Below are 27,491 nucleotides of genomic sequence, written 5' to 3' on the forward strand. Positions count from 1 at the left end.
GTCATTGTCTCCCTTAAAAGGCAGAGACTTTGCAACAAATATATACCTCTACAACCACTGCAAGTAAGTTTACAAACATCTCTTTAACACATTTAGACAAAATGTAAGCTTACAGCTGGGATTCCATGTAACCCACTTTAAAAGTGTTATTTGTAAATGACGAGGAGTACCTCATTTTTTAATCTTTCATTCTTTTGAAGTGGTTACTGAAAAACAGAGACAGGGCTTCCCTGGTGGCGCAGTGGTTGAGAGTCCGCCTGCCGATGCAGGGGACACGGGTTCGTGCCCCGGTCCGGGAAGATCCCACATGCCACGGAGCGGCTGGGCCTGTGAGCCATGGCCACTGAGCCTGCGCGTCCGGAGCCTGGGCTCCGCAACGGGAGAGGCCACAACAGTGAGAGGCCCGCGTACAAAAAAAAAAAAGAAAAACAGAGACAAAAACTGAATTCCCTTGCTGATTTTAAGTCACTGTACAAGGTTCTTTCCTTTTGAACCAGAATCTACCATGAAACTGAGAAGTGCAATAATCCAACTCTTAGGAAAAAAAATTTCCTGTCCCTTCTTTTGCTTAATATTGCCTATTCAGTGTGTTTCAATATTCTAACAAACATGTTATATTCTAACAAGCTATATTCATACTTGTTTCTTTAAGTATATGTTAACACTGGAAGGCTATAAAAGAAGTAAAAAACAGTATCTGTGGGAGTAGAATGGGGACATGGGAGCTGAGCAGATGTGAGAAAGACTTTTTACTGTATGCCTTTTTATTTATTTATTTTTTTGCTGCACCATGCGGTGTGTGGGATCTTAGTTCCCTGACCAGGGATCAAACCCGTGCCCCCTGCAGTGGAAGCGTGGAGTCCTAACCACTGAACCGCCAGGGAATTCCCTACTGTATACCTTTTTAAACTTAAAATTTTTTGAACCCTATGATGGTATTATCTATTTAAAAAAGAACAGGGTAAGAAAATGGCAGCCACCAGGAGGGCTCAGGTCAGTGCGTACTCCCCAGAACTGCTGCTGCCCGTGTCTTTGTCCCCACAATGAGCCACAGCCACCCCCCGCCTCTGCAGGAGACCCTACAATACTGTCAGACCAGGGCTATGGACCTTGAAGAAAGCAAATGAATATTGACTTGTAGTGATGGAGATGACATGTTTCTGGAGGATCCCCAGTATTCGCAGAAGACAGAAACTGAGAGTAATGACATTAGCGTTACTCTGTGAATAAAAAGGAGCTGCGGGCTATCAGGGGAGGAAAGGGATTGCTAACTGGGCAGTGCACCCTTCATGCTGAGAGAGAAGAGAAGAGAGGGCGAGCTTTCCTCTCAGACATCTGAGAAGCAACCGTGCTGTCCTCCAGGCCTCGAAACTGCATGGCTGTGGCTGGGATCTTCGAGATATCCTACTCCCCGAAAACATATAATAAAAACTATCTAGTAAGATGACTAGCCATCCAAAAGGAAGACAGTGAGAAAATAAGTAAAAGTAGCTTCCTGCTATGACTTCTTAAATCAGGAACTTCCCTCCCCTTCTCCTCTTCCCCCCATTTCCTTAATTTTACTCATTTGTTAACAATTTCATCTCCATCAATGATTATTATCTTTTTTCCTCTTGGACATTCTTAACTTTCTAGAGAGACCTAGAGCCCACTAGAAGTGTTCAGACACTTGCACAAAGGATAAATGACTAATTTAGATCTTATTTTGGCAGTGATGTGTGGTAGGGGTTGACAAAGAAATATCTTTCAACTTAGTAACTAACTAAAATGAAATACCAACTGAACGATTTAGAAAACAAAACCTAAAGTAGTATTTACTCAGCATATGCCAAAAAAGTAAATCTATTTGACTGGGGGGAACACTTTCTCAACCAGACACAATTCCAGTCACTTACCATCCTTTCGATAGCAATGCTCCAATTCTCGACGGTGCATGGTAGATACATCAACAACTTCAATCAGTCCTAGAGATCCATCCATCCGTCCCACCAACAATAATTCTGGAGATTCTCCTGACCAGGCTAAGGATGGACCCTCTTCTGGCCAAGCCAGGGCAGATACCCAGTGAGGCTGAATATCTACTAACCCTTTTCCTCCTAAAGAGGGAGAAAATGTTAACTAGTTGTCACTTAATTCTTAAAAACAATAACAAGAACAAAAATACGTACTATTTAATTTAATAAACTCAAAGCAGTCCCCAATTTCATAATAGCCTACTAATGAATAAGACTGCAAGGCAAGATCCTTCATTTATATACTACATATGATTATCAAATTCATAGCTTTTCTGTAACTATTAATATGACAAAAATGATCGCTTTATAGGAGAAAGAATAAAGGAAAATAATCAACATACAAATGTCAAACACTTAAGTCCTTTCCTAATAATTACTGAAAACCAAATTAATATACAAAATTTACCTATAGTTAAGGCTAGTTGTTCCTTCAAATGTACGAAATAGAACAGCTATTACCCAAACATGCAAAAGCAAACAAAAATGCTGGTAAGCCCAAGATTACAATAATAATTTTTACTTTCCAGAGAGGTTATTAAAAATTAACAAGAGTTTGTCCCTAAAATTAATAGAAATATTTCAGGTGATTCAAAAGAATACATAGCTAAAAATGCACTGATTGCTACTTCTCCTCAAATCCTACCCTGAATGCTGAGTGGTACATAGAAAGAATTTTTAGTTTACAACTACCAGGTTAATTGAAACTCCTAGAAGGAAAAGTCAGGAAATGAACACTTTCTCTTTAATTTAAACCATACTATGCATAGATTTTCACAGTTGATGAACAGATTGTGAGATTCAAGGTGAAGGGAAGCCAATATTTGGACTTAGAAGGCTAAGAGAAAGGTTTTTTTTTAAAAAAAGTGGCTTCAGTAGTTTACTAATATTTATGTGACTCTTACCATTAACTTGCCAGATATTCACCATCTTTTCCAAAGCCCCAGCTAGATATTTGCCACTGATACTCCAGGAAACAGGTGAGAAACTTGGATCACTAGGTGATCCCAGGCTTTCCTCAGCATCACCTTCCCTAGAATATAACAGATATGTATGGAATTCTAATCCCCATCATCACAAAGTAAACTAAATCCTAAACCTTAAAATAAGCGTTTTATATAGACTATAGTACATAAAGGCAGATCAAAAGCTTTTACATTTCAAAAGCCTGGCTAGCAGTATTTGACAATCACATAATTGCTAGTGTTTGCCATAATGTGAAAAATGTAGAATTACAAAAGAGTAATACTTAGACAACTGATCATTTAATGTAGTACACAATTTGTCAACAAAAGTATTCTGATTCCATATGGGTTATACATATGGTTATTACTCAGAGCACACTGACTCTTGTTTGCCTAATAGCTAGGGAAGTTTTATAGCTAGCTATAAAAATATAAAAGATGCTACACTGTGCTACAGAAAAAATATCATTACCCTAATTCCTAAATAATCCTTGAAGAATGATGGAAAATTAGCCTACTGTTTTATAGAATTGAACATTTATAATGCTGGCATAGTAGACCTTGATTTAATTTTGAGTAAGCTGACAGATATTGACAGTATTTTTATTTTCTAAATTACTATCTTGCAAATTAAAAAAAAAAAGCACTGGAGACTGTTCTAAGAGAAAAAGTTGTAAAAAATTTTAGTGACAATTTGAGTACACTAACACAACCAAGATGAAGCATGTTTACAATTGTCTTTTTTTTTTGCGGTACACGGGCCTCTCACTGTTGTGGCCTCTCCCGTTGCGGAGCACAGGCTCCGGACGCGCAGGCTCAGCGGCCATGGCTCACGGGCCCAGCCGCTCCGCGGCATGTGGGATCTTCCCGGACCGAGGCATGAACCCGTGTCCCCTGCATCGGCAGGCGGACTCTCAACCACTGCGCCACCAGGGAAGCCCAGGATTGTCTTATTTTTAAATGTTACCCAAGAGATCTAATGTCAGTACTCACAATCTGTTGAACACACAGGTCTGTTGCAGTGAATACTGCTTCTTGGTGACATTCCACACCCGGATGGTGCCATCATTGCCACTTGTAGCCAAGAGTCCTTTTTTATTACACCAAACACAAGTCATTACCTAGAAAAGATTAAAAAGTCCAGCAATATTTGAGCAAGTTTTAATTCAAATGATTCTATAATTTGGAAGAGTTCTATCAAATTAAAAAAAAATCTACCATGAAATTGTAAAAGAAAAGTATCCATGTTATAAAACAACATGCATAGTCTTCATTCTTTTCTAACCAGCTTGTAAATATACACCTATTTGAAGTATAGCTTTAAAGTACTATGCCCAAACTCATTTGAGTTATCTTAGACCTGTTCACAATCTTTACTGAACATGCTTATTTAATTAAAAAACATTTATTTAATTCAATAAAATGGAAATATTCAGCATGTTCTATAAAACTAATTACACAGACTAAGAAATGATTAAATTGGTAAAATAGGGGTCAGTCTTCATTTCCTAAACTGCCCTTGTCACTGCTCAGGAGCCCAGTGGGCTCCTAAAAACTAAACTAAAACAGGGAGACCAATTGCTTCTTTTCCTGCATGTATAAACCCTCATCTTTTGTGAGGCTATACCTTTGGTTTTCTTCTCATCTCCCATCTGATTTTCCCATTTGTATAATATTATATCATATAGTATACAACACACACATGTAGAGAAAGGAGAGTTGGTAACTACCAGACAAATAACTGATAATTTAGCTTGTGTGTGTGTGAGTATGTAAGAGAGAGACAGAAAGAGAGAGAGACACACCCATGATCTGAACTTTAAGCTCTTGGAGAAGAGGAGAAACTATTTTATCTTACATAAGGTGATCGACACACTTGGGGGTCAAAATACGTACTCTGTTTTGATGAGCCTCCAACTTGATAAAGGAGCATTTTCTGAGATCTCCTCCCATATCAGCGAGTGTCTGTGGAGTAGTTTGGTTGTCGCGGTCATGTGCAGCAAGAGTGCGCACAAGCTGTTGAGCAGCCCATTGCCTATGCTGTGAGGATAGCCTGGAGGAGAGGCAGCAGGCTGCCAAGGCGTTAGCCAGCTCCAGAGGGCCTACAGCAGAAGGATCATAGGAAGGATGGGCATACAATTGGGCAGTTAAACCTGCTTAAACAAAACAATGAAATGATGCCCAGGTGAGAGCTGGTTGGTGGTGAACAAACAAAAATGGGTTAAACTATCTTTTAAGAATTAGCACTTTTTCAAGCAATCATTTCACTAAGATATGCATACAAGGTATAAAGCATTTATCTCACATCAAATTCTATATTAAATCTGATTCACTGCAAATGTACATTTATATACACTAATCAATAGTCTTTGCTCTAAGGATACACCGACTGAGAATGCAGCAGAAATCATTTTAAAGCCAGGGCAGAGGACGCATGCCCTGAAGAATAAGAGTTTGGCTTTTGCTTTTCAAAAGTGATCTTAGGGACTTCCCTGGTGGCGCAGTGGTTAAGAATCTGCCTGCCAATGCAGGGGATATGGGTTTGAGCCCTGGTCCGGGAAGATCCCACATGCCATGGAGCAACTAAGTCCATGCGCCACAACTACTGAGCTTGCGCTCTAGAGCCCGTGAGTCACAACTACTGAGCCCGCGAGCCACAACTACTGAAGGCCGTGCACCTAGAGCCTGTGCTCTGCAACAAGAGAAGCCACCACAATGAGAAGCTCATGCACTGCAACGAAGAGTAGCCCCCGCGTGCAGCAACTAGAGAAAGTCTGCACAGCAACCAAGACCCGGTCCAGCCAAAAATAAATAAATGAAAAATAAATAAATTGAAAAAAAAAGTGATCTTAATAGCCAGTCAAGGGAATGCACTGATAGATCCAAAAGCCCATCTCTCTTGGCCAAATGGTCCTGATGAAGAGAAGGGTAAGTACTGTGTTTAAGTAGTCCCTTCAAATTGTATCATCTTAAGACAAAGAAAAAAATAGCACTACTTTATATAAATTATATTCAGGAAGCCTACCAGGATTATTATCTATGGTGACCCAAACCATAATCTAATAAAATAATCTAATCAAACCAAGACTTATTTGGTACATTTTCTAATATTTGTTTCCAGGCACAATGAAAAAGTATCCATGCACTTTTTTTATGATCTAACTTAATAAGTATACATGATGTTATGTAATTCATCACATACAACAATGCAAAAACATATTTTTAAAAACATATCAAATTGATTAAAAGACTGTATATTTTTTTTTTTTTTTTTTTTTTTTTTTTTTTTTGTAAAAGACTGTATATTTAAATCGTATGAAACTTACCTTTCTTTTCAACTTCTGATTTATCATAATTAGGTCTCAGTTTGGCCCCTTTGTCTGCTAGTAATGCCACAAGGGCCTGAGTTACAACAAAATTTGGGGAGGTTACAAGCTTATTCTCTTCAGCAATTCCTCGGAGAAAGCTAGGTAGAAACTTTCGCTGAATTGGATCATCGACCGTGGTAAGATTTACCCCCGTTGCAGCAGAAATCAAGTTCTGAAGAGGCAATCAGAACAAACAGGTTTAATTTTTACATATAATTTTAGAACAAAAAGAAGATTTTATCTCAAAAGGTTCTTTAAGAATTGGCTGGAAATAAGCAATGCAATAAGAAAAGCACTGAAAACTATCCTACCTGTGTACACAACTGCACCAGGAGTTTTGCAGCACTAGGAGTGTTTGATGCTAGACATCCCACTGCTGTGCTCAGATAGGCCAGGCAAGAAATGGGCTTGTTGGCCTTGCTGTGCCCACCTCGTGAGCGTTCTGAAGTGCTTGCCATGGCGGAAGGGCTGGTGGAGAGGCCAGCTCTCCCTGCTGCAGCCAAGCACATTAATCGAACCAACGTTCGGATATCTGTAAGTCCCAGAGATTCAAGACCAGCAGCAAGGCTACAACTGGAACCGCTGCCAGGAAAGGAAAACACTTTAGATGCATAAAGAAAAGAAATTTAAGGGACCATCTGGAGCCCCACATATCATCCATAGCACCAACAACCAAAATAAAAGGCAAGCTGCACTATCACTAGTCAGACAAGTCCTTAGAGATGTCCAAAACTATTATGTAAGCTGGAAACTGCTCTGAAACTGTTTTATTTTAATAAATATTGACATACTTACGTATACCTGAATTACCAAAGTATAACTTACAGAAATGTTTACAAATCATGAATTTTCACAAACTGAACAAACCTATGTAACCACCTTCCAGATCAAGAAACAGAACATTACCAATACCCCAGAAGACTGCTTGGGCCCTTCTCAGTCTCTAGGCCTTCAAAAGTAACCACTATTCCAACTTTTTAAGGTCATAAACCAGTTTTGCCTGTTTCTGAACTTCATATGAATAGAATGATAAAGTATGTATTCTCTTCTGTCTGGCTGCTTTTACTCAGCATTATGCTTGTAAGATTCATCCACGTTGTTGCATTACAGCAGCAGTTATTCCTTTTCATTGACACAGAGGCATACTGTGGAGATGTTCGGGTTCAGTTCCAGACCATCACAATAAAATGAATATTGCAATAAAGAAAGTCACACAAGTATTTTTGGTTTCCCAGTGCATATAAAAGTCATGTTTATACTACACTGTAGTCTGTTAAGTGTGCAACAGCATTAAGCCTAAAAGAACAATGTACAGGGACTTCCCTGGTGGTGCAGTGGTTAAGAATCCACCTGCCAATGCAGGGGACACGGATTTGAGCCCTGGTCCGGGAAGATCCCACAAGCCGTGGAGCAACTAAGCTCCTGTGCCACAACTACTGAGCTTGCGCTCTAGAGCCCACGAGCCACAACTACTGAGCCCGTGTGCCACAACTACTGGGGCTCGCGAGCCTATAGTCCGTGCTCCGCAACGAGAAGCCACCGCAAGGAGAAGCTCGCGCACCGCAACGAAGAGTAGCCCCCGCTCGTTGCAACTAGAGAAAGCCCGCACGCAGCCAACAAAGACCAAACGCAGTCAAAAATAAATAAACTTATTTTTTAAAAAAGAACAATGTACATACCTTAATTTAAAAATAATGTTAACCATCATCTGAGCCGTCAGAAATCTTTTTGTAATAGTAACATCAAAGATCACTGATCACAGATCACCATGACAAATAATAATGGAAAAGCTTGAAATATTGCAAGAATTACTAAAATGTGACATAGAGACATGAAGTGAGCAAATGTTCTTGGAAAAATGGTGCCAATAGACTTGCTCAACACAGGGTTGCCACAAACCTTCAATTCGTAAAAAAAAAAATGTAATATCTGCGAAGCACAATAAAAAAAGATATGCCCGTATAAATGAAATTAAGCACAATTCATTTATCCATACAGATGAGAGCATGGGGCTATTATGAATAGTACTGCTATAAATGTTCTTGCTTATGTCTTTGGGTGCACATATGTAAGCATTTCTGTTGGATATATACCCAGAAGTGTTCTTCTGGGTCACAGAGTATGCTAATATTCACCTTTAGTTGGTACTATCAAAGAGTTTTCCAAAGTAACTGTCTCAATTTATTTTCTCACCAACAGTGTATGAGAGCTCTAAGTGTTCCACACCGTCATGATCACTTTTTTCCCCCCAGTCTTTTAAATTTTAGCCATTCTGATGGGTGTGTAGTAGTATCTCATGGGGTTTTCATTTTCATTTCTCTGAAGACTAATGTGACTGAACATATCTCATTGTTCATGTTTATTGGCCACTTTGAGAGCCTCTTTTGTCATTATGTCCATTTTTCTTTTGGGTTGTCTGTCTTTCTCTTACTGGTTTATAAGAATTCTTTACATATTTTGTTGGTTATATGCATTGCTAAGATCATCTCCCATTCAGTGTTTTTTTTTTTCTTTAACTTTTTTGCCTTTTTACTTCCTAAATGACTTGCTAAACAGAAGTTCTTTTTTAATGTAGTCCAATTTATCAATTGTTTTCCTTAAAGTGAATGTCTTTTGTGACTTGCTTAAGAAATCTCTGGTTGTTCCAATATCAAGAATAAAATCTTCCTCTGTTATCTTACAGAAACTTTATTGATTTACATTTCACATTTAGACCTAAGAGCCACTTGGAAATACTTGCTTTATATAGTTTGAGGTTGGGGCCAAGACTCATTTTTTTTCCTTAAGTGAATAAACCATCTGACCTAGCCCAAGTTACGGAAAAGACCATCCTTTCCTCACTGCTCTGTAATGTAAGCACTGTCATAAATCAAATGTTTATCTACACGTGTGAGTCAGTTTCTGAACTTCATTTTCCACAGTCCGAACTGTCTAGTCTTAAGCCAACCCCATGCAGTCTCATCTAAGTATTTTTTTAAATATCCATTTTTTTAAATTTGTTTATTTATTTTTGGCTGTGTTGGGTCTTCGTTGTGGCGCTCAGGCTTTCTCTAGTTGCGGCGAGCGGGGGCTACTCTTCGTTGTGGTGCACGGGCTTCTCATTGCGGTGGTTTCTTGTGTTGCGGAGCATGGGCTCTAGGTGCGCAGGCTTCAGTAGCTGTGGCTTGCGGGCTCTAGAGCGCAGGCTCAGTAGTTGTGGTTCATGGGCTCTAGAGCGCAGGCTCAGCAGTTGTGGCGCACGGGCTTAGTTGCTCCACGGCATGTGGGATCTTCCTGGACCAGGGCTCGAACCCATGTCCCCTGCATTGGCAGGTGGATTCTTAACCACTGTGCCACCAGGGAAGTCCTCATCTAAACTTTGAGTTCTTCTTTCAGGGTCCTTCTTTCTTCATGATTTACTGTTAAATACCCCTACTTAATCATTTCCTAAATGGATGTCTTTTAGGTATTCTTGGCACTCTTCCCTTTTTTAACATTATGCTCCACAGTATGAGCATAGCAAGAGTCTCCACGATGGAATATACAGGCTGACTTAGCTACCCAGTTGGTAAATTCTGCAAAAAACTCACTCGACCTTTTAGTTTTACCCTACACCAAATGGATCAACAGCCTTGGTTTCCCATTTCAGATAATAAAATAAAATTTTCAGTTTACTCAGTTACTATAACGGCAATATTTTCTACCTAAAAAGAGCTAAGCATTAACTGAATGACTGACTGATTGACTGAATTAATGAATGAATGAATAATAATGATGACTATGTCTAACTTCTTTCATTCAACAGTAGCTATTCAAGTTTCTAAAACTTCTATCCTTCCAAACAATACCAGACTCCTGTCTAATACATACTAGAAGCTAACTTAACATCTTTTGACACAAAATAACACTTACCTGACTGAGAGAAGAGACAGAGCTCTCATGACCATGGTTCTGGCCAGAAGAACCTGAGCAGCAGCAGTCACTCTCCTTAAAGCCACCACCCGGTCATGAGGGTTTGCTAAGGCAGCTGCCTGTTCACCTAATGTTATTCTCCCGGAGGAACTCTTTTCTACAGAGCCATGGCAACCTGAAAAAAATAACATTTTGCTTAGTTTATAAGAAGGTAAGAAAAAAAATAGCCGGACTACTGAAAAAATTTTCCATTCTACCTAGGTTCTAGGCTACCAGGAAATAAAGCAAATCAATGTGTTTTGCTCATCTGGAACTTTGTTATACAGAAAATTGCTTGGGAGAAATGGACATTTCTAAGTCAATAATCTATTATAGGAAAAATATGATTCTTAAATTTTTTTGGTTTTATTTATTTTTGCTCATGTATCACTTCTACTGATGTTAACAAATATAGTAAAGATATAGTTTTTAAAATATGTTTTGAGTACACATAAAGGGCTGAGTCACCACTACTGCGCCAATTCTTTATTTAGTATTCCATACAGCAAAAAGTTACCATACCCTCGCACCGAAATTAAAAAATACTGCAAAATGGTTTTTATTCATTTCCAGGTTTCTCTTAACACAAAGTTTAAAACAAACAAAAAACCCCCTACATTTTATAAATTTTCTTTTTATCACTTCAATATTTTATAAAAAGAAAATATCAGAAACTTAATATTATACTAGACCTTCAAAACATTAGAATAACTGGCTAAAGATACTTGATGGGATAGGAAATGTTGAACCCTTATTATTATTAACCTTTACCTTATTATTATTTACTTTTCTAAGAAGCAAATTAATATAGACTCTATAAAATCCATGCCAATCAGCATTTCAAGTTTACCTATTTGCATCAGAGTCTCTTCCATACTGTTGGTCGCTGTTACCATTGCTACTGATGCTCCCAACGGATCACTGTCAGGGAACTGGACTGGTTCTGGTACAATGCGGCGGTCGTTTAAACCAAGTGGTCCAGCGAGTAATTCAAACTCTTCTTCACCCGTTAGCTTTTCCTCTTCATCAACATCCAACATGTCCCAGTCTTCTGGAATTTAAATAAAGAAGTGTATGGTATGTGAATATAAACATGAAATAACTCTGCTGGCAATGGTTATTGTGAGATATGTCTAAAATGCAGATGGACTGAAAGCTGAGCGCCTACAAAATGAACTACGGCACCATCTCCTGGTGATCCAACCAAACTGCACTCCTGAGTTAGAGTGAGACTAAGGGAAAGGGAGGCAGAGCAGTCAAATCCATTTAAACCAAAAGCACATGTTACAGTTGGTAATGGAGGTTTCAGCTAATAAAAAATATTGTTATGGGGCCAACAAAACGTTCTTGACCCTGTCCATAATCATTAGGAAATGAGTTACTTCAAACAAATGAATGCTCCAGATAAACTGATGCTCACTTCAATTTTTTATCTTTTACTTTCCTCAATTAGGATGGAAATTCAAAATGTACTACATACTTTCCCTACTTTGAAGAAATATGTATGCCACCTGAAATCAACATTCTGTGGCAAAGCTAGTATTAGGACCCAGGTCTTTTTCCTTTGACTTTTAAAACTAGGGCTGTTGCTACCAAACTATCTTGAACTTTTGGGGGGAAGTTTAAGTTAACATGTACATAAATACAAACAAACACATGAAGGTAAGTTTTAGTAACAGATGTTAAGCAGAAGGTACATACAAAAATACATGTGAAATAAAGAAGCTCTCACAACAACTACCTTCATACACACTGTCCTGCTTGCCAATTAGATCTGGAGCTTGTCCCTTGTACCTGCACCAAACACGAAGAACATTGTGTTTTTATATAAAACAGTTAGTGCCCCAAAGTGCAAATTATGTCATTAGGACATTTTAAAAAGTCATTAATAAAGCAACACAAAATTTAAAAAGTGTGTTTCATGTTATGGGCTAATGTAATAAAAACTATTGGTATTAAGTGTTTACAAAATCAATGACTATTTTACCAAAATACTGGGGAGGTTTCTAGGTTACCTACATAAGGTTTTTAATCAAAACCTATTCCAGAACGTCTTAAAGACTTTAATAGTTGACAATAAGGGCAAAAACCCTACTCAATAGCAAACAGTTGCTATTCAAGGGTATAAAGAAGTAATATTTTCATGGAAGCTCATTTAATCTAAACAGTCTATATTTTTCATCAAGAAGAAAGACCTTAAGATGTCAAAACTATGGTGAGAAACACCAAAGAAAAAAATTGAACATAAGCCTCCTGAAGGTTAAAGCAAGGGTCCCACTCACAACTTGACAACAAATTAAAGGTTAACACAGTCAAGCTCCGGTGAAGAACCTGAGGCCGTACCACTGTTCCCAGACTACAGGCTCCCACCTCTGGCAGGAACTTGAATTCTTCCACCTCCCTCATCCTTGTCCCCAATTCAGCAATCATAGGTCTTTATAAAGGAAAGGTTAAAAGTTACTCCTCACATAAAAAAAGCTACAATTCCCATGTCTTAATGAGAGATACTTTATATAGTTCGATCAGAGGGTCTGGTTATCTATCCAATTTCAAGGTACCTTTCAGAACTTGTTGCCTTGGATTTGGTCTTCAGGGCTAAGTACTTTTCCCTGCAGCTGCCACATAGCAGGTAGTATGGATTTCCACTCCCACATTCACCACCGAACCAGCCATCCACATAGGAGCCGTTGCTGCGATAGCCCTGGCGGTTTGCACTGCGCCCACAGCCTGGGTGATTTCTCTTCATGTGCTGATTGAAGCTGACAACACTGCACTCACACAGTTCACATACCACCACTTCTTCCCTGTCTTCAGACTCACAAACATGCTGCACAAAATAATTTCATATCAAATTATTAGTCAAGTTAACATAAAATTAAGAAGAGGTAAAAAACATTTATTATATTAAATTAACAACTTTGTTTACATATGCTGGAATATTTGCAAGATGTTCATCAAGGCTATATAACGAAGTTCTTTCAAATTAAAATCCAGATCACACAGTCTGAAGGTGTTCTTTGCCCCTTCCTCACACTAGTAAGTGACAATAAAAGTAACTGACTATCCCACTGAGAAAATTAATTAATTAATTAATTAATTAATTAATTAATTAATAAAAATGACAATCTGCCCCATCTCAAATGATTTAAAATCCCTCCAATGAAAACTACTTTCATCTGACCATAACATGCATATCTATTTTCTGAATTTCTAAGAAGTCATTTGGATTCATTTATCTTATTAACATAATATGGTATATGCTCTTTCCTATAGAACTTATACCTGTGAACTTCTCAGTTTCCCTGCTACAAAAAGTGTAATGCTAAACAATGTAAACATACAAACCCATCAAGTACCCTGCCCTTGGATGGAGGCATTTACAAGATCTAGGTGGCACTGGTTCCTAGAATGAGGCATTACAGTGATTAAATAGAACCTATAAAGAAGAAGAGCATGCATTCAGATAGCAAGGTAAGCACAGTAGCCATGTTAAACACCCAGCAGAGCTGACTGGGACCTGATGCCTATTTTGTAATCTATCTTTGATATCAGAAATCAAATTATCACAGCACGGCTCTATTCATCTAGTCTGGGGAGAGAAGCAATAAAATCGCACAGAGAAAGCAACAAGAGAGACTTTTTCTTACTAGTTTGTAGGTATCAAAGTAACCTCAAGTGTTAAAGCCCCAAACTTTAGGATGAGATGTCAGACTTTTCCGAGTGTTACAACTCTAGGAAATGCTGTTATTAGTAAGCTGTATGAACAGGAGGGCAGGAAAATAAGTCAGAGCAGCCCCCGCTGCAGTCACACACACCCAGGTAGGCCAATCCAGTACCTCTGGGATCCACATTCCCAGAATATCGTTGTCACTGGTCAGGTCTTGTCCAAACATAGCTTCCATCGCTTCATCATCAAGATCAATTTCCAATTCCTCATCTAAATTAAAGTCATACAATGCCCCTGGGTCTTGTTGCAAAGATATTCCTTCTCTCCGACTTTGATTCCTATGGGCCTGCACAGAGCGGTATAACCCCGCTCAGAACAAAACAAGAAAGGCATTTTATTTGCATGTATAAAATAATTCTGAATATTTTGCCAGTTCTTAACTGCCATACAATGCAGGTGAGAGACTACCTCAGCTGACTTATTGGATTCCAAACCACAGACATAAAACTCTACCTAACATATATATATATATTCCTCTTCTGTGAAATGGGGATAATAGTATTCATCCCTTGCAGAGCTGCTGACAGGTTTAAATAAGATAATCTATGTAAAATATTTCATAATGTTTGTTATATAGAAGAACACTCAATAAATATGGGCTGTTATTATCCTTTTAGTTTTTTTTTGTCAGTTGCTTTCATTAAATATTAAATACACATCCTATATGTTCTAAGACAGTCTCAGTTTTTCTGTTTCCATAAATTACTGAATCATTATTTACGTTTTAATAGTTCAAAGATTAAACTCTGTTTTGACAAATGACATATTCTAGATTTTAGTTTGGAAAATATATTCCCTATAATTTAAATTTCACATGCCCAGAACATAATCTTAAAAATATTTACTAAGAAACAAAAAATATTTACTAAGGTAATGAAAAAATATATCTTTGCTTATCTGGGCCTTACCTAGTAGTGAAGCCCTAAAATTCACAAAGTACATCAGAAAAGCCAGTGCCTACTTTGGCACAGTGCTCTTTCTAGCTCCTTCTCATCAGTGATGCCTTAAACATGCATCTTCACTTCTTAAATTGTAAGTATTTTGAGGGCAGAGAGAGCATTTATGAAATTTCTCAATATTTACAAGTGACCAGTATAGCCTTCTTCACCCAGAGGGAACTTAAAAAATAAATCTATGAATGTATGCTGTGATTTAAATTATGTAAAATTATATAAATGCATAGAAAGTAATATGCAAATAGTTGCTCTTTTAATGTGGAGGTACTGAATACTTAGTATCATTAGTTTACATCTTCTTTAATGTTGCTTTTACATTTACTTTAAAATATAAACAAACTATGTAATACTTTCACCAAGAGAAGGATGTGAAACATACACTTACCTGCTCTTGCTAGCAATGTTCGAGCAGCTAAATCAAACTTGTGCCTTCTTGTAACTGCTGAGCGACCCCTAGCGGGTGGTCCACTTCCAGAAGCTGCATTCTCTACATGATCCAGATTATCAGGGCTAAAAGAGCAAGTTTGAAAGCAACACACATTTTTAAAAATCATCATGAACAGAAAGCACAGGTGCAAGCTTGCTTGTAGTACTTTTTCCTCCAAATATTATCGAGAACAAAATATGTTTGTTTGTTTGTTTTGCGGTACGCGGGCCTCTCACTGCTGTGGCTTCTCCCGTTGCAGAGAACAGGCTCCGGACGCGCAGGCCGAGCGACCATGGCTCACGGGTCCAGCCGCTCCGCGGCATGTGGGATCTTCCCAGACCAGGGCACAATCCCATGTCCCCTGCATCAGCAGGCGGACTCTCAACCACTGTGCCACCAGGGAAGCCCCAAAATATGTTTTGAAACATATCTTTTGTGTCTGGCTTATAAATATGTCATATTGCCCTGAGCAATAATTTTATCTGGTTTTGAAATATATCAACAATGAAATTACACTTAATGCAAGTTTAAATTCAAATGAGGTGAATGGCCTTAACTAAATCCTAAATGATTAAATACTTAATAATTGAAACGATTGGGAATCCTTGCCTTGGAAAAACAGATATTTCAAAATAAGTTAGGAAAATATTCATTAAGCTTGTCAGAAAAAGTCTGCATATTAATATAAGACAAGAGCCCCCCATATAACTTCATGAGCTAAAATGAAACGAAGATTTAAAGTCATAAGAAGTGCTGAAGGGGGAAGATTTTAGAAAGAATTACAGAATATTTTATTACATTTCTTTTTAGGCTAGGCATTATCAGAGAATTCATTTTACAACTTTAAAAAGGGGGGTATTATACTGGATATTAAAAACTAAAGAAGAAATGAAAATATAAACCCATATTAAGAGACAGTAAAGATTTAAAAGTCCATTTCTATTGAATGCACTACTTTAAGGCAATTTATATTAAAATGAACATTCTAGTTTATATCTCTTATATAAGATAAAATTATTTTATCAGCATATTTCAGAATAAACTTATTTTAATTTTTAGTTTCTTCTTTTCAGCAATTTTATATTAAAATTATTTCCTTATTTTCATAAAAACATCATTCAAGTCAAAACCTGTCATGTCATTCTGTTAAGGGTGCTTCACAGAAACATAAGCTTGTAACTGAAATGTCCACCTTTTCATCTCTCTCTAGTTATCAACCTTATATACCATTAGAAGCATCTATGAAGGGACATAATGGGGTTCTTGGGGTACCATTTATAACACATGGAACAGAAATATGGAAATTGGAATTTCACCTTTCACTAAAGCCTTCCTCCATTTCAGCAGCATCAGCTGATGGTATGTCTCCTGGTGACTGCAAATAGCAGGGATCATTTGACTTCCCACCACTGCCTACAACTGTGGCTCCGTGCCTTGAGTCGGCTGTGCTGCCTGACTGGGGCTCCTCCTCATCCTCATGCCCAGGGTGCTCTATCATCCACATGGCAAGGACAGTGATGTTCTGGGCATCAGCCTCTCCTCGAGCACCTGAACAGGGGGAAAAAAAGGTCTAATACTGACTTTGGGCAAAATAATTAGTTATTCATGCTATCAGTTTAAGACTGTCTGCTATGTTGCCACTGTAACTGAATCTTGCGTTAAAAATCTTACAAACCTTTATGGCCTCTTAAAAAACATACTGCCTTTAATAAAGATGGTGCTTCTCATAACTGCATATAATGATACATAAAAAGTTACAGTAAGAAAAATAAAAGGAATACAAATTGGAAAAGAAGAAGTAAAACGGTCACTGTTTGCAGATGACCTCATACTATACATAGAAAATCCTAAAGATGCCACCAGAAAACTACTAGAACTAATCAATGAATTTGGTAAGGTTGCAAGATACAAAATTAATGGACAGAAATCTCTTGCATTCCTATACACTAACAATGAAAGATCAGAAAGAGAAATTAAGGAAACACTCCCATTTACCATTGCAACAAAAAGAATAAAATACCTAGGAATAAACCTACCTAAGGAGGCAAAAGACCTGGACTCAGAAAACTATAAAACACTGATGAAAGAAATCAAAGATGACACAAACAGATGGAGAGATATACCATGCTCCTGGATTGGAAGAATCAATATTGTGAAAATGACTATTCTATCCAAAGCAATCTACAGGTTCAATGCAATCCCTATCAGATTACCAAATGGCATTTTTCACAGAACTAGAACAAAAAATTTCACAATTTGTATGGAAACACAAAAGACCCCGAACAGCCAAAGCAATCTTGAGAAAGAAAATGGAGCTGGAGGAATCAGGCTCCCCAACTACAAAGCTACAGTAATCAAGACAGCAAGGTACTTGCACAAAAACAAGAAATATAGATCAACGGTACAGGATAGAAAGCCCAGAGACAAACCCATGCACCTGTGGTCACCTAATCTATGAGAAAGGAGGCAAGAATAAACAATGGAGAAAAGACAGCCTCTTCAGTAAATGGTGCTGGGAAAACTGCACAACTACCTGTGAAAGAATGAAATTAGAACACTCCCTAACATCACATACAAAAATAAATTCAAAATGGATTAAAGACCTAAAAGTAGGACTGGACATGATAAAACTCTTAGAGGAAAACATAGGAAAAACACTCTTTGACATAAATCGTTTCAAGATCTTTTATGACTCACCTCCTAGAGTAATGAAAATAAAAACAAAAATAAGCAAATGGGACCTAATGAACCTTAAAAGCTTTTGCACAGCAAAGGAAACCATAAACAAGACGAAAAGACAACCCACACGTTGGGAGAAAATATTTGCAAATAAAGCAACGGACAAAGGATTCATCTCCAAAGTATACAAACAGCTCATGCAGCTCAGTATCAAAAAAACAAACAACTCAATCAAAAAGTGGGCGGAAGACCTAAGTAGACATTTCACCAAAGAAGACATACAGATGGTCAAGAGGCACATGAAAAGATGCTCAACATCACTAATCATTAGAGAAATGCAAATCAAAACTTCAGTGAGGTATCACCTCACACCAGTCAGAATGGTCATCATCAAAAAGTCTACAAACAATAAATGCTGGATAGGGTGTGGAGAAAAGGGAACCCTCCTGCACTGTTGGTGGGAATGTAAATTGATACAGCCACTATGGAGAACAGTATGGAGGTTCCTTAAAAAACTAAAAATAGAATTACCATATGATCCAGCAATCTCACTACTGGGCATATACCCTGAGAAAACTGTAATTCAAAAAGACACATGTATCCCAATGTTCACTGCAGCACTATTTACAATAGCCAGGACATGGAAGCAACCTAAATGTCCATTGACAGAGGAATGGATAAGAAGATGTGGTACATATATATAAAGAAATATTACTCAGCCATAAAAAGAAATGAAACTGGGTCATTTGTAGAGATGTGGATGGACCTAGAGTCTGTCATACAGAGTGAAGTAAGTCAGAAAGAGAAAAACAAATATCAAATATTAATGCATATATGTGGAATATAGAAAAATGGTACAGATGAACCTGTTTGCAGGGCAGGAATAGAAACACAGACGTAGAGAACGGACATGTGGACACAGGGGGGAAGAGGAGGGTGAAATGAATTGGGAGATTAGGTTTGACATAAATACACTACCATGTATAAAACAGATGGCTAGTGGGAACCTGCTGTACAGCACAGGGAGCTCAGCTCGGTGCTCCGTGATGACCTAGCTGGGTGGGATGGGGAGAGGGGGGAGGTCCAGCAGGGAGGGGACATATGTATACATATGGCTGATTCACTTCACTCTACAGCAGAAACTAACACAACATTGTAAAGCAATTATACTCCAATTAAAAAAACATTAAAAAAAATTATACTACCTGTGGCTTCCATGGCTTTTGCAATCTGCCGGAGAGAGAACCCCATTTCCAACAAGGGTACTGCAATTGCTGGAGGAGGAGGAGAAGTTGAAAGTCTACTGCTTGGGTCTGACAAGGCTGAGACAAAAGAAAGAGAAGTCCTAAATATCACTATATGCCATGAATAAAAAGTATTCTTATAGTAACCATAATTCCCAATTTTCTTAATAGTGTCCAAATATAATGAAATGTTACTCTACTAAGAATTCTCTAGTAACTAAATATGATTAAATCTGATATAGCTTTTAAAGGTTTTTCTTAAAGATAAACTAGCTATTATGAAACAAACCTGCTGAAAATAATGGTTAATGTTTTCTTTTTTAAAAATAGTTTCCTACTGACAAGAAGTTTCAAGCTTTACAAAAATTTGTAAGAATAGTACAAAGAATTCTTTTACCCTTGAACCACTGGAGAGTAAGTAGCAGACATAATGCTCCATCTTCCCTGAATACATTAATATATTACTCTTACAAATAACAACATTCTCCTGTATAACCACAAGGCAACTATCAAAGTCAGGAAATTAACAATTATCATCTAATCCAGATTCCATTCTAGTTGCAAGGAAAGTCCTGATAATGTTCTTTGCAGCAAAGGATCCAATCCAGGATCATCTTTACATTTAATTTTCATGTCTCTTCAGTCTCCTTCACTTTGATACTTTGAAGATTCCAGGCCAGTTATAGGGTAGAAAGTCCCTCAATCTGATGTCTGCTGTTTCCTCATGATTAGACTCAGGTTGTGCATTTTGGCAGGAGAAGCACAAAACTGATGTTGCCCTCTTCTTACTGCATTCTATCAGATGGTTCATGATTTCATGTTGTCCCATTATGATGGGTCTGACAAGGTTAACTTGATGATGTTAACTTTGATCACTTGAGTGAAGCTGGTATCTGCCAGGTTTCTCCACTGTAAAGGTACTCTTTTTTTTATTTTCTTTGTAATTAATAAGTATTTGTGGGAAAACACTATGAGAATAGGTAAATATCTCATTCTTCATCAGTTTCACTCTGCATCCATTTATGCTTACTGGCTGAATTAATTATCATTACAATGGTTGACAAAATGATGGTTTTTTTTAAGTCCACCATTGCTTTCAGATTCATCAGTCGGTATTCCACTCTAAAGCAAAGCTTCTCCTTTCTCCATCAGTATAGGGTTATGGATTCTCATTGCATTCATGAGTTATTATCTGTTATTGTAATTATTATTTATTTTTATGCCCCAAATCTCCCAGATTTGGCCAGTGGATGCCCCTTCACTCTGATTTCTATATCCTTCCAGCCTGTGCCCATCATTCTCTGAGTACTTTGTCACTTTATGGCACAAGCTATTCTAGGCTCATCTCATACTGAGACCTGAAATCAGCCATTTCTCTCTCAGAAGACCAAGGTTCCTTCTAGTAGAGAGTGGTATTTAAAAGATAGGATCTTGGCACTAGGTGTGTGTACTGCTACTGAAGCATCACTGTCCCAAGGCCCTCTCAGTGGACAGCTGCCAGTGGAGGCCCTCTTCACTCTATATGGTTCTGACACCTAGTGCCAGGCCATGTGGACACTTCTTTGCCCCACTTGGACTCCAAAACCTTATACCAGGCCACTCCCCACACACACGAGGTGCTTTTTTTCACCGCAATCTGGCTCTGACAACCTACACTGGACTACCATGCCACGCACCTCCCATACTCTGCTGGCATGAATGCCTCCCTAGCTTGGCCCCACTTAATGGCTTTCAAACTGAATTAGTAAGGAAGAAGGGAAGGAGGGAAAGAGGGAAGGATGGAGGGAGGGAAGACTATAACTCTCATTTTTGCTTAAAAAAATGTCATTACTGCTACAGTGGTGATAGCCCTGATATATCTGATGGACTTCTCCTTGCCACGGTAGAGTAACAGAGACTAGATTTACCCTCACCTTAAACAACTAAAAAACAGACAAAAATTATCACACAACAGTCTGCAGATATTGGACAATAGGTAGTATAGGACGGTGATCCCTGAGAGAAGAGAATCAAATGAGGCAAGGTGTACAACTGCCTTAGCTTACTGCCTGGAAAGAATTTCCCAAACTGCAGGTCAAGGAGGGTAAATTCAAGCCAGACTCAATGGTCTCTCTGAATGGCGGAGACAGAGTAGAGAGTTCAAAAGTGGCTAGAATTCACAGGGCAGAATCCAGAAAGGGGAGATCTGTATGGAAAGAGGACAGCTACATAGATAGAGAACTCCAGAAATGTGCAGAGGGTCCTCTGCCCCTCAAGTCCTCAGCTGATGCTAATACAGCAACTATCCAAAGCTAGGGAAAGAATCACCAAGAAGTAGCAGGCAGAACAATCCTCAGAGCTCACATAGGGTTGGGAAGTTTGTGTTACAACAAGCCAGAATGAAAAAACTTTGTAATGCATAAGGTATTAGATAGAATACTAAACAAACTAAAGGCTGTCCTGGTCCCACCTAACAAAGCTTAAAAGGAAGCCTTGAAAGAATCCAATTGTTTTCAAGTTACTTAACTGAATTCTAGAACAAAGTTTAAGTATAATACAATTAACGAAATACAAAATATCCAGCACCCAACTAGGTAAAATTCACAATGTCTGGTACCCAGTGAAAAATTACCAAACGTGCAAAGAAACAAGAAAACACAATTCAAGATGAGGAGAAAAATTAATAGAAACAGATCTAGAAATAATTGATAAATTAAGTACCACAGACATTAAAACAGATACTATAAATACACTTGATTCTCGTTAATTGTGGATTCCCTATCTGCCAATTAATCTATTCCTTTAAGTTAATTTGTAACTCCAAAATCATTACTCATGGCACTTTCACATATTCACATGCACAGGGTGACCAAAAAATTCAGTCTTCTGATGCATTTGTTCCCAGCTGAGGTCAAACAAGGTGATGCTCTGTATTCTTGTTTCAGCTCTCAGACTATAACAAGTGTCCTTTCATGCTATTTAGTGTTACTTCTTTTGCATTTTTTGCGCTTTTTGTTGGTGATTTCATTGTTTAAAATGGCCCCCAAGTATAGTGCTAAAATGCTGTCTAGTGTTCCTAAGTGCAAGAAGGCTAGAATGTGCCTTATGGAGAAAATGTAAGTGTTAAGCTTCACGCAGGCATGAGTTAATAGTGTTGCTGGCCATGAGTTCAATGCTAATGAATCAACAACACATATTAAATATGGTGTCTTTAAATTGAAACACACATAAAATAAGGTTATATATTGATCAGTTGACAAAGTGTGACCAAAAGCTCAGAAACCTAGCCCTGTATTTTCCCTAGGGAACAATGGTTCAGTTTTCACTAATTCTGTGTTCACAGAATATAACTGTTTTAATAATGAGAACTGTTATTCCATGTATTCTGTAAGGTAGAGGAAAGACTGAGTATGTTAAAAAAGACATGGGAGATTTAAAAAAAAAAGACATATACAGAACTTCTAGAAAACTACAATATCTGAAGGGAAACATACACTGGATGGGATTAAGAGCAGATTAGACACTGCAGAAGAAAATATTAGTGACCAGAAGGCACAGCAATAAAAATTATCCAAAATCAAACACAGACAGGAAAAAGAATTGAAAACAAAAACAGAGCAGAGCATCAGTGATTGTGATCTGTGGGATAACTGCAAGTGGCTTAACATACATGTAACTGGAGACACTGAAATGGAGGAGTAGTGGAACAGAAAAAATCTGAAAAAAATAATGAATGAAAAATTTCCAAATTTAATGGACAACTTTAAACCCACATATCCAAAAACCTCAATAAACCCCAAGCACAAGAAACATGAAAAAAACTACACCAGGGCAGATCACAACCAAATTGCTTAAGCCCAGTGATAAAAAGAAAAATCTTAAAAGCAGCCAGAGAAAAAGGCATATTACATCAACATTAGAAAGACAGAAGACTTATCACTGGAAACAATGCAAATCAGAAGACAGTAGAGCAACACCTTAAAGTACTGAAGAAAAAGAAACAACAACTGTCAATATAGAATTCTATTCCCAGTGAAAATATTTTTTCAAAACATTAAGGTGAAATAGACTCTTTTGGACATATAAGAGCCAAAAGAATTCATCTCTAGCAGATCTCTACAAGAAATGTTAAAGGAAGTCTTTAAAACAGAAGGAAATGATACCAGATGCAAATACTGATATACATAAAAGAATAAAGAATCTCAGAACTAGAAAATATGTGAGTAAATAAAAAATACATACTTTAGTTTTTTTAAATATCTTTAAAAGATAATTGGCTATACACAGCAAAAATAATAATGTATTATGGGGCTTTATAAGATTCACAGAAGTTAAATTTATAATAATAAAAGTACAAAGGCTGCGAAAGGGGAAATGAAAGCATACTATTGTTAGATTCTTTTATTATACATGAAGTGGTATAACATTACTTGAAAGGAGACTGTGATAATTAAGAATGCATACTATAAACCTGAAAGTAATCTCTAAAAACACAACAGCAAGTATAGCTAATAAGCCAACAAAGGAGATAAAATGGAATTTTAAAAATACTCATTTAATTCAAAGGAGATAGAAAAAGAGAAAAAAGGAAACAAAGAACTGATGAGATAAAAAAAAGATGGTAGACTTAAACCCAGCTAATAACAATAATCACAGTAAAGGTAAATGGTCTAAACATCCCAATTAAAAGGTAGAGAACGTAAGGCTGAATTTTGAAAGCTGGACCCAACTATAGGCTACCTTTAAGAAATCTACTTTAAATACAAAGACCCAAATAAGTTAAAGGTAAAATGATGGGAGAAGATATATGATTATAAAACAAATAAAAAATTCAGAATTGGCTACATTTATACCAGATAAAGCAGATTTAAGGGCAAACAGTATTAACACAGATAAAGAGAGTCATTTCATATCAATAAAGAGGTCAATTCATTAAGAAGATATAAGAATCCTAAATGTTTATGGACCTAAAAACAGAGCTTTAAAGTACATGAAACAAAAACTAATAAATGAAAGGGGAAATAGACAAATCCACAATTATAGTTAGAGACTTCAACACCACTCCCACAGTAATTGATAGAATAGGTAAATGAAAAATAAGTAAGGATAAAGAAGACTTGGACAACACTATCAATCAACTTGACCTAATCAACAATTTCTAGAACATACCACTCAACAGTAGCACATACACATTTTTTCCAAGTGTAAATGGAATAGTTATAAAAACAGACCATAGGGCTTCCCTGGTGGCGCAGTGGTTGAGTCCGCCTGCCGATGCAGGGGACACAGGTTCGTGCCCTGGTCTGGGAGGATCCCACATGCCGTGGAGCGGCTAGGCCCGTGAGCCATGGCCGCGGAGCCTGTGTGTCCGGAGCCTGTGCTCCGCAACAGGAGAGGCCACAAGAGTGAGAGGACCGCATACCGCAAAAAAAAAAAAACAAAAACAGACCATATTTTGCTCCATAAAACAAGTTTCAGAAATAGAGTCACAGATGTAGAAAACCAACTTATGGTTACCAGGGGGGAAAAGGGGAAAAGGGATAAAGTGAGAGATTGGGATTGACATATAAACACTACTATATGTAAAACAGATAACTAATAAGAAGCTACTGTATAGCACAGGGAACTCTACTCAATACTCTTGAATGACCTATATGGGAAAAGAATCTAACAAAGAGTGGATATATGTATATGTATAACTGGTTCGCTTTGCTGTACATCTGAAACTAACACAACGTTGTAAATCAACTATACTTCAATAAACATTTTTTTTAAATGAATAAGCTTAAAATAGTGAATTGAACATAAGCATTTAGTTCTACTAATTCCTGAAAACCCATTAAAATGGCAGTAAAGGAAATATTTTAAATGCAGAAATCCATAAGGACTGAGAGAACAGGAAAACTGCAATAAAATTTTAGAAGTTAGAAAGCCAATGGGCAAACATAAATTGCCTCAGTGGTCCTGAGAAAACTGAATCCTCCAACAGCAATGAGGAAAAGTCAAAACAACAGAACTTATTCCTCAGAATCTCAAAATGTTCAGAAATGGGTGGTAGCAGATACTTCTGGAAACAAAAGTGAGGCAAAAAAATAGGACTGACTGAGAGTCTAAGAAGCAATTAGAAAATGGTACAACCACTATGCGAAACTATAGGCAGTTTCTAATAAAGTTAAATATCTACCACCAAAAAATAAATAAATAAAAATAAAATAATTCAAATTATACAAGATATGTTCTTTGATGAAAATGAAATTAAATTAGAAATCAACAATAGAAAGATACCTGGAAAATCCCCTAGTATTAGGAAGCGAAATAACATACTTCCAAATAACCCATATGTCAAAGAAGACATCAGGGGCTTCCCTGGTGGCGCAGTGGTTGAGAGTCCGCCTGCCGATGCAGGGGACACGGATTCGTGCCCCGGTCCAGGAAGATCCTACATGCCGCGGAGCGGCTGGGCCCGTAAGCCATGGCCGCTGAGCCTGCGCTCCGCAACGGGAGAGGCCACAACAGTGAGAGGCCCACATACCGCAAAAAAAAAAAAAAAAGATATCAATGGTAAACTAGAAAGTACTTTAAACTGAATGAAAATGAAAACATAGCACTTCAAAATGTTTGGATTGCAGCAACATCAGTGCTTAGAGGGAAATTAACAGCATTAAAAATGCCTATATTAGAAAAGAAGAAAGGTCTAATATGACTGATGTACAGTACATTATTTCTCTCTTAAATAGCCATAATTCAATCTACAGCTTCAAAAGAGAGAAGACAGCTCAGTTTGATGGGGCAGATCCCCCTTAATTAAAATCACTGTTCCACCTTCAGTGAAGACAAAACACAATGCCCACATAATAAAGTCTCACACATATGGAATGTCAAGGTCTGGGTGTCATAGCGCATGATAGCACACGCACCTGTGCGGTTAGCTGGCCTTGCTGACTGGGAATCAGGAGAAGTTAAGCTTTGCCTCCTTCCTACTTCATCAGAAGGAGAGGTTGGTAACGATGATATTGGAGGAGTCTGTGCACGACGTGTGGGAAGTACAGTGGTAGTTGGGTAACTAGAGAACATTTGCCTTTAAGAAAACAACAATGGTTAGCACAGAAATCCAATTAGAAAATAATGTATACATCACAATCTTCTTACAGAAGAATATGAGACCTGGAAAACTATACAAGTTAGCTATAGTTTAATTGGGGAGAGGGAAGAGAGACTCCACAGTTTTAAAAATCATTACCTCATAGGATGCTTTTACTATAAAAGTAATACCTTTTCATGTGTTCAGCAAAATGAAAGCAACATAGCAGGTGGGGGGAATACAGCAATTAACAAAATAGATTTTTAAAAGATCTCTGCCTTCATGCAGCTTTCCTTCTACTATAATACGAAGGTGACAGGGGTATTTTGGTAGGCATATAGTAGTTAGAGAATAAAGAAGACTTTTAAAGATAGATAAATTATAAGTTACTTCAGATACATACATTCGCTATAGCCATGAAATTATTCACATGGATTCAAAGTGAGAGTCTATAGGTAAGTTACGGAAAGAAAAGATAAGTGCCCAGTCACCCAACACAAATGAAAAACAGCATATGAATGATATGTCAGCTGTGTAGAGGGGTAAAGGTACAGGAGAAGCAGCCCCTCTCACGCTGAAAAGGCAGACACTGGCTAAAAAATAAGTCCAGGAAGATCCTCACTGAGTGACTGCTCTTTAGATTTGTCCAACAGAACTAGTAACTTTTTAAGCATCAAAAGAGCACTGTCAACCCAGTCAAGCAACAGTGATATGATGGTATCCACATAGGGGGCAGTTGTTCCCTGATTTTTCTTGTATCAAATGATATTGAGCCAGGCAGAGACAACTGCAGCTCTACTACAGTCCTAGCCAATAGCAGGGAAATGCAGACTAAGAGGAAAGAAGGAGTCACAGGCCTGGTGAATGTCTCCGGGAGCAAGGGAGCATTATTTTACCACTGAATTCCATGCCTATGGAGTTTGAAAGGCAACAAAGAGTCACAGTGTTACTGATTCTCTGTGGATGCCTTGAATTCTGTAATTGCCAGAAGGATTAAAAACCATATCAGAATATCCTATCACTCTTCTCTTCCTCCCTTCTTGAACAGAAGCACTTCCTGGAACTGTGTTACTTAAGTGAGAGAGCTAAGAGGCAGATGTGTGGGGACCGGCCACTGGTAGCT

At 37.8% G+C, this 27,491-nt stretch overlaps 1 protein-coding gene across 1 annotated transcript in view; it reads right to left on the bottom strand.

Moving 5' to 3' along the window:
* The window catches only part of HERC1 (HECT and RLD domain containing E3 ubiquitin protein ligase family member 1), a 171,482-nt gene that overhangs the window by 44,835 nt on the left and 99,156 nt on the right, over positions 1–27,491 (bottom strand). Inside the window, exons 39-53 of the mRNA XM_060151494.1 lie at positions 26,205–26,365; positions 19,270–19,386; positions 16,702–16,933; positions 15,344–15,468; positions 14,091–14,311; positions 12,830–13,102; positions 12,017–12,065; positions 11,126–11,326; positions 10,237–10,411; positions 6,657–6,927; positions 6,304–6,517; positions 4,874–5,079; positions 3,971–4,098; positions 2,918–3,045; positions 1,896–2,096 (exon numbers count right to left, since the gene is read on the bottom strand). Coding sequence (XP_060007477.1) covers positions 1,896–2,096; positions 2,918–3,045; positions 3,971–4,098; positions 4,874–5,079; positions 6,304–6,517; positions 6,657–6,927; positions 10,237–10,411; positions 11,126–11,326; positions 12,017–12,065; positions 12,830–13,102; positions 14,091–14,311; positions 15,344–15,468; positions 16,702–16,933; positions 19,270–19,386; positions 26,205–26,365 — 2,702 coding nt within the window. The remainder of the gene's footprint in view (positions 1–1,895; positions 2,097–2,917; positions 3,046–3,970; positions 4,099–4,873; positions 5,080–6,303; positions 6,518–6,656; positions 6,928–10,236; positions 10,412–11,125; positions 11,327–12,016; positions 12,066–12,829; positions 13,103–14,090; positions 14,312–15,343; positions 15,469–16,701; positions 16,934–19,269; positions 19,387–26,204; positions 26,366–27,491) is intronic.

The sequence above is a fragment of the Lagenorhynchus albirostris genome, chromosome 1, assembly GCF_949774975.1.
Source record: "Lagenorhynchus albirostris chromosome 1, mLagAlb1.1, whole genome shotgun sequence".
Lineage (NCBI taxonomy): Eukaryota > Metazoa > Chordata > Mammalia > Artiodactyla > Delphinidae > Lagenorhynchus > Lagenorhynchus albirostris.